This window comes from Peromyscus maniculatus, chromosome 4, assembly GCF_049852395.1.
Source record: "Peromyscus maniculatus bairdii isolate BWxNUB_F1_BW_parent chromosome 4, HU_Pman_BW_mat_3.1, whole genome shotgun sequence".
Taxonomy (NCBI): Eukaryota; Metazoa; Chordata; class Mammalia; order Rodentia; family Cricetidae; genus Peromyscus; species Peromyscus maniculatus.
Window position 1 is genome coordinate 77,768,057 of NC_134855.1, and position 7,857 is coordinate 77,775,913.

The 7,857-nt window shown below is 42.3% G+C and overlaps 1 protein-coding gene across 1 annotated transcript; it reads right to left on the reverse strand.

Annotated features, from left to right (window-relative positions):
- Window positions 1-1,058: 1,058 nt before the first annotated feature.
- Rag1 (recombination activating 1) lies at window positions 1,059-7,499 on the reverse strand. Its single transcript, XM_076570137.1, has one exon. The coding sequence runs from the start codon at window positions 7,489-7,491 to the stop codon at window positions 4,354-4,356; it is 3,138 nt and encodes a 1,045-aa protein (XP_076426252.1). The 5' UTR covers window positions 7,492-7,499; the 3' UTR covers window positions 1,059-4,353.
- Window positions 7,500-7,857: the final 358 nt, after the last annotated feature.

Sequence of the window (7,857 nt, forward strand, 5' to 3'; positions counted from 1 at the left end):
CCACAAGAGAATAAGTTTGATAAATAATAGCTATTTGGTTTTGATTTGGTTTTGTGTCTGTGTGTGTTTCGTTGGCTTGATTAGTCTTTTGAGACAATGTCCCAATAAGTCAACCTTGAAGTCATAATTCTTCTGCCTCAGCATCCCAGAAAGCTGGGACTATAAGCACTTTCCACCAAGGCTGTTTTTATTGTTGTTGTTGTTGTTGTTGTTGTTGTTAGCACTGGGCAAAGAGCCTGGGATCTGGCTAGATTTGCCATAATGTGGGTGGCCACGGACAACTCAACAATCAAAATTTTAACCATGGGTTTTGAGTTTATAAGAATTTCTAGAGAGCAGCCTATTGTTCCTGAAGATTCTCAGAAGAGTTAATAAGGTTTACTCTTTACACTGAGTATCTGGAAATTCTTTCCCCCTACATTATGATAAATTATACCCTTTATCCTAATCTAGTACCCTGTATTTCAAATATCACTGTCTTAGTACCTTTTCCTGTGATAAACAATGCCTAATGACTCAAGGGCAAGAAGATGTATTTCACCTCCCAATTCAAAGGCATCCATCATGGCAGGGAAGTCAAGACAAGTCTTCAAGGAGCTTGAAGCAGCTGGTGCAGAAATAGCAATGGATGCTTACATTCAGTTCACTTTCTCCCTTTTTACTCATCCCAGGGAATGGTACCACTCACAGTGAGTTCTTCCCTTTGGTTAACCCCGTGGAAATACACTCCCACAGCTACGGCCAGAGGCCACCTGTCTCCCAGGTGACTCCAGATCTCCAGGTGACAACTGAGACTAAGTATCCCAATCACCAAATTTATTTTTTATGTCCTTCCAAAAAAGAGGGGTAATTTTAAGTATGGAAAGTCAACGTTGTTGATATGTAACAATGGAGCAACAACATAAATCACAACACCTGTTCTTTTCAAATCTTCAACTTTTATTCCAAATACTTAAACACAGAACTGTGCATAATAACCATAATGCTAACGAGTAAACTATTAAAAGATAAAAATAAGCACTGAAAGAAAATAACTCATCTTCTTCCGTGTGAAAACATGTAAGATGAAAATACAGATCCTCAGATCAAATGATACAATGCATTCTGGTGTCTAAATATCCCCTAAGGGAGAAAAGAAAACTCTTGGAAGCCACTAAACAAAACATATCATTAGATGTAAGAAAATAAAGTGAAATACAATCCCACAAAATATCTCCAAAAACTAATCAACTTTGAGGTTTGCTTCCATAAATACTTAAAGAAAAAAATAAAGAGAAATGGGTACAAAGTATCAATTTCGGTTTAAAATATCTTACCATAGAAAAACTAGAACAATTGTCACACACTGTCTAAAGGCGGACACCTATGTAACCAAACACTGCTTGCAAAACTGGTCCAGCTGGTCCGTATCTGTCATCCCAGTTACACAGAAGCTGAGGTGGGAAGGTTGCAAGTTCAAGGTCGACCTGGGCAAATAGTGAGGGCTTGTCTCACGCACTGGTTAAAGAAAGCTGAGATATACCTCACAGATAATATGTTTGCCTAGCATGTGCAAGACCCTGGCTTAATCCTGCAATCCTGCCTCCTAACTGTGTGGAATTTGAAATCTGTGTGAAATCATATGAAGCCCATACTTTCAAACCCCACTCCTGAAAAAAAGAAAAAAAAGAAAGAAAGAAAAAAAAAACTTTGTTTTCATGCATATTTTGTGAAAACAAATTGAGATAAAATTCAATTCCAGTCAACCTGAGAGAAAAAGACATCTTTCCCTGCTGCTCTGGCATCTGTGCACATGTTTATTAATCCCAAGACACTTCTTAACCTCACACCGACCATTCATCAATTTTCATCAGCTACCGTCACGGGTGCCCGCAGTGCACCACAGAAGGCTGGCAGAGAGTCCTGTAGAACCAAGTTTCAGAACAGAAAAATGCTTTGCACTTTTCCAGCCCTGCTCTGTGCTTTTAAAAGAAAAAAAAAAATCCCCCATTCATTGCGGTGAATTTCCCTGGAGTATGTGCCTGCATTTGCAATGGGCATTGTTAAAAAATAAAAGTCGAGTATTAAACCAGAGCCTAGGATATTGCAATCTCCACAATGAGGAGGGAAAAAAAATAGCCATAGGCGGCACTCTACATATTGAAATCCTGTGACCAGGTGTTCTTGGGGTTTATAAGAATGTGATCTGATTAGGGGAGTCGGGAGAAGGTTGTGCTATAAATCATGCCCTGAGTCAAATGCTTCTGAAATTGTCCTACACTGCTAGCAAGGGGAATTTAATATTGGGCAGTATTTACAGTGCTGAAAATTGACTAACGGAGTGAATGGGGGATAATATCTACCAGCCAGTGCCAGCATGCTCCGGGGAGCAGGGTGGTGGGAATTTAGTTGTTTATTAGTGCACAGACATCTGTAAAGATTAAATAAGATGAAAGGACTGGTGGTTTGGAAGCCTATTCACTTCCAAACTACAAAACAAAGAGGGGGTTGTTAAATAATATTTAAGTGTGTATATGTTTTTGACAACTAAATTATGAATGTCTTCGATATGCTCCATACAGAAAGCAAAGAAAACTGCTGCATCTTTCAATGGAAAACACTAAATTCAATATGTACCAAATGTGTGCCATTTAGGATAATGTCATTGATGCACACTTGACAACTAAATTACAAAGCTCTTTGATATACTGTGTATGAAGACTGACAATTATGACCAATAAAATCAAATGAAGAAAACAACTAATTAACACTAACATATCATTATGACTCACTAGCATATAAAATCCCATGCCTGCTCTTAAATTGCTGGTGCCTGGCAAATGCTGAACTCCTCAAGACATGAATAGTTTCCAAATAACTGCATCCACTAGAGGGTTTATGGGTTCCTTAGAGGTTTGGCCCAATTTCATTCTATCCAAAGGCCCAAGACAAACAGATGACTTTAAATTCCATCCTGAAAGATATAACTCTTGGGATTATAATCTGTAGGTTAGTTGTATATCCTAATTAAATTCTGATGCTACTATATAAAAAATATAAACATCATATGAAGAACACAGAATTAAGAGACAAGAGGCTTGGGTTCAAATTCAAAGTCAGGTATCAATTATCCCTGTAACTTCAGAATAAATCGTTCACCCTCTATCTAATGTTCCCCTCTTCACGGAACTGTGGTGAGGAAAACAAGTGTGAGGAAAAAAATTCAAAAGCGGTAAAAAGAAAGTAATGTACATGTGTTCACTCCTCTACTCTACTAGGAGTAGACTTCATCTAAACCTCACAAATGGAGAAAGTACGGACACACTGACACTCAACTGATCATAATCCAAAGAACAGCCCATTGCAGAAGAGAGGCCTCCAAGAAGCCTGCGCTTATTCAAATTGATCCATGTTGCACATAGAGAAAAGCTGACATTTTCAGCAAGGCATTAAATCTGTTTTTAGGCAGTAAGGAAATATGGATTTTTAAAAATCTGTGACCTTGAGGTTGTATGGAAAAGCATTGAGAGTATAAATTACTTTTAATTAAAAAGTAAAACTAAACAACCGGAGTTGGCTATAGATAGCTAAGCCAACACGAGTTTATCAGATTTAATGGGTAGCTGGAGCTAACAGGTGCATTCTCTAACTTCATTATTGAAAATTTTATGACACTGGATGACCTCCTAGACACTGAAGGTGACAGTAGCAATGCCATTTAAGCCTAGAAAAGGCTGGTTTTTCTGAAACCTGTCTTGGTGTAATTTATTTCTGCATAAATATACCATACAAGAAAATGCACTGAGAGCCCTTGGTAAAAGTCACCATGTCCTACAAATGTACAGTGCTGTTAGAGAAACCTAAAAGGCTCCTTTGAATCTTTTTTTAAAAAAATCAACATATGTGAAATTCACAAAATAGTCCTACAAAATATGAAATGGAAAAAATGCATTAAATCTCAATACAAAATATAATAAATTGAAGTGGAAAAAAAGGCATGCCCAAGACAAATTCCTTTCCTAGCATGCTTGGCTGTTCTTTGACAGCCCTGGCTTTGATTTTCATGACACACAGTGCCATGCACACACTGTACATCCTTGTCCCCTGCAGTTACCACTGTTCTCAGTTATTGAGTTTTCAAAGAACTGATTTCTCCTGCTGCTCTTCTGGGCTCACTAAACAGCTCAGGCAATCATCTCATTGACTCTCCATTCCTGACCAGGTGACAGCACCTCTGGCCTATCACTCCAACCTGCCACCCCTTGGGTGGTAAGACCCACACACACAATGATGTGACGGGTACTAGGAGAAGACCTCACTGCAACCCAAAGGAAAACACTTTTGCAAACACCAACTTATATGTGGTGATCCTACTTAAAACTCCATTGAATCTTGGATTTCCAGAGAGTCCTCAATGCCCAAAGGGTCCCCTAAAGTCTCCTTTGAGTTCATGGTAAACCCAGAGCTTTTTAATGCATTATGAGCATTCATAAACTTCTGGAGGTACTTTGAAGTATACAACCAGTGGTGTTTCAGGACATCTTCCATCTCATAGCACTTGGACTGCCTGGCATTCATTTTTCGGAAACGTCTAAACAGTTTATTACCAGATTCATTTCCTTCACTTGCCCATGCCCCAATAGAGCCATCCCTCTCAATAATTTCAGGGACATGGGCCAAGGTTTTGTGAAAATAATTGGTGATTTTGCCCTCGTATCTATATTTGAACTTGGTGGAGAGGAGCTCAGCAAAACGCTGTGAGTTGAAACTGTACTGGCAGAGGGACTCTGGGCACTCTTTAGCAGGACATGTCGAGCGCCACACGGGTTTCATCTTCAGGTAAAGGTCCATCAGTTCTCTGAGAGCTTCATGCCTCTCCTCAGAAGGAATTAACTCACAAACTGCATCTACAGTCTCTTGGGTCATAAGCTTCCGGGCAAAATTGCCATTCATCCTCATGATTGGTTTTAGGTTCATTCTTTTCCGGAGATGTTTGTCCAGTGTGGCCTGCCATCTCTTCCTCTCCTCTTTAGAGGCATTGGGGTTTTTATACACTTCCCCTATCTCCAGCTGGAAAATCTTGTAGAATTCAGCTGCGTTGCCAATGTCACAGTGGAGTGCATCTATAGAAGGGACTGTCTCAATGAAAGGTTTGGCAGAGACCCCTTTCACGCGGTCCCGGAGTTCTTCCACTGACTCGTGATAGGGATTGGATCGCCAAACCTCATAGCGCTCCAGGTTCTCAGCGTGGCTTCTGGTTATGGAGTGGAAGACAAGATTTTGAGAGGCTTCCAGACGAGTGGCATCACAGAGGGTACAGATGTAGACAGAGCCAGAGGCTTCTAAGCCTTCTACTTCCCGGACAAGTTTTTCATCATATCCAGTGCCCCTGAAGATGAACTTGAAAGTCCTGGGGATGCCTCCCATCTCCAGTATTAATTCACTGCCCTTCATGGCCTCCCTTTCAGCAATGAGAGGGCTTAGGATGGCAGTCAGGGTCTCGTGGTCAGACTCATCTGCCAGCATAAGACACAATGGCTTGCAACACAGTTCAGAATTGGGCTTGGGTTCCTCAAATACCTTGACGTTCTGGGAACCATGCTCTATCGTAATTCTCATTACTGTGAATGAAAAACGAACTGCCTTCTCTGGAACTGCAGGCCCACTCCCATGCTTCTCACTCACATCCCCCATCCCATCACAAGACTCCTTTACCACTACAGTAAAGGGACCGTTCAGGTAGTCGTCAAGATCTTGGGATCTCATGCCTTCCAAGATGTCTTCTTCCATGTCCATCAAAGCAGACACCAAAGCAGAGTCGTAGCGGAACCTCTTTGCAATGGTATCCACCGGGTATTCATCCACAGAAGAGGCAAGTCCGGACAGCCCATCAATAATTCCGACATCAGTTCTGGAGGACACATTCTTCAGAGGGGGCTGCCACTCAAAGGGATGGTAGCCTGGCAGAAGGACTTTCTCAGCATTTCGAAGAGCATGCAAAGGCTGAAAAATCTGCCTCCCGGTGATGGCTTTCACAGTCCTGTACATCTTATGGTACTGGCTGCAGCTGAGGAAGGTATTGACACGGATGGCCAAGCAAACAGCTGGTTGCAGACCAGAGCCCCGCCCCTGCATGATGGCCTCTAGCTCATCGGCTTGTCTGTGTTCATTCCTGGCCCTCAGGGCCAGCAGGAACAATGTCAAGCACACAGACTTCACATCTCCACCTTCTTCTTTGTCAGCAAATTCTTTGACTTGAATCTTGAGCTCCCTGAGCCTATGTTTCTGGGCCCTGCGTGTCAGTGACAGGAGATGTTGACGAGGCCGGCCCCCTTTATTAATATGCACCAAAGCCTCTTTAGACTCTTTGTGGCTTGAGACATGATGGTTATATTTTTCCAGACTCACCTCCTCGTTGCACTCTTGTGCAGGACACTTCACCATCAGAGAATTCAAGATGTTCAGAAAGGACTTAACTGGACTCTCTAGGTCAGTAGGGAAGCACGGGTATCGGCAAGAAGGACAGTAGCTGCCCATGACTTTGAGGCATCGGAGGATGCAGATCCTGCAAAACACGTGCTTACAGCTGGTCTCCACGGGGTCAGCCAGAATGTGTTCACATATCTGGCAGGAGATGGATTTCACGAAGTGTGCTGGGAAGTCCACTGCAAGAAGCTTGGTACTGAGATGAATCTTACTGCAGTTAGAGATCTTCTTCATGAGTTCCTTACTACTGACCCTAGCCTGAGCTCTCTTGCGCTGACGGTCCCGTCTCGCTTGGTTGAGCACAGTTTTTAGTTTCTTGCTGAGCTGCACATTGGGCTGATGCCTCTTCCTCTTGAGTCCCCCGTGGGCAGTGAAGCAGATGTCACAGGATGGTGTGTGGGGATGCCACTCCGTGGTCACATTCCTTGGGAAGTAGACCTCACAGGGGGCACTACTGAACTTCCTGTACATAATGCTCCAACAGTTATGGCAGAATTCAGTGGGGTGGATCAAGTCAACATCTGCCTTCACATCAATCCGGAAAACTCTGGCAATGAGGTCTGGCCAGGAAGTAACTCTCTTTTCCTTCTTTCGGAAAAGGCTTTGGGTTTTAGCATCCACGGGCCCATGGACTGGGTATCTCCGGTTGTGCCCATCACTCTTGAATGGATTCCCACAGATGCGGCAGAAGTGTCTAAGCCTGGCTTGGTGAATTGCTTTGTCTCTTGACTTCCCATCAGCATGGAATTTCTTTGAAAATTTAGGGTGGAGTTTCAATGCTCGCTGAGTCAGAACTGATTTCTGACCACCAGGCTTGTCTGGAACTACTGGAGACTGCTCTAGGTAAGGGTTCCCCTCTGAGGAACCCTTCTCCTTTTGTGCTTCTTCGGGTGCCTTTTCTGGTGCCTTTTCAAAGGATCGCACCCTGAATAGCTTAAATTTCCACTCAGAAAATTTGATATGCGGGTGCTGAATTTCATCAGGGGCAGGACTGAGTCTCAGGGTGGGTGGCAAGGAAACAGCCATGTCGGCTAAACTACCTGGGAACAGTGGGAGGAAAAAAAAGTCAAATTAAGAAAAATTTCAATATCTGATTGCTGTATCTTGGAAATAATTGAGATTGATGCACTTGATTTTTCATTCATTAATTCTTTCCAAAAGATATTTATTATATCTCCTGCTGTGTTGGGTGCTGATAATACAGCCAAGAATAGTCAATCTCTTTTCTAACAGTATTTGGGGCCACTTAAAATATATATATACTTTTAAATACTGTGTATATGTAAAATTTAATTCCCTTACCACAAAAACTTTATCTTTGAAGACAGCATCATTGAGTGATTGATCTTGTTTCCCAAAGTCCCTGGTACCCATTAGGGGCGCAATAGTTGT

What these genes read in the sequence shown, in the direction of transcription:
- Rag1 (XM_076570137.1), bottom strand. Translation starts at nt 7,491, where the DNA reads ATGGCTGTTTCCTTGCCACCCACCCTGAGACTCAGTCCTGCCCCTGAT.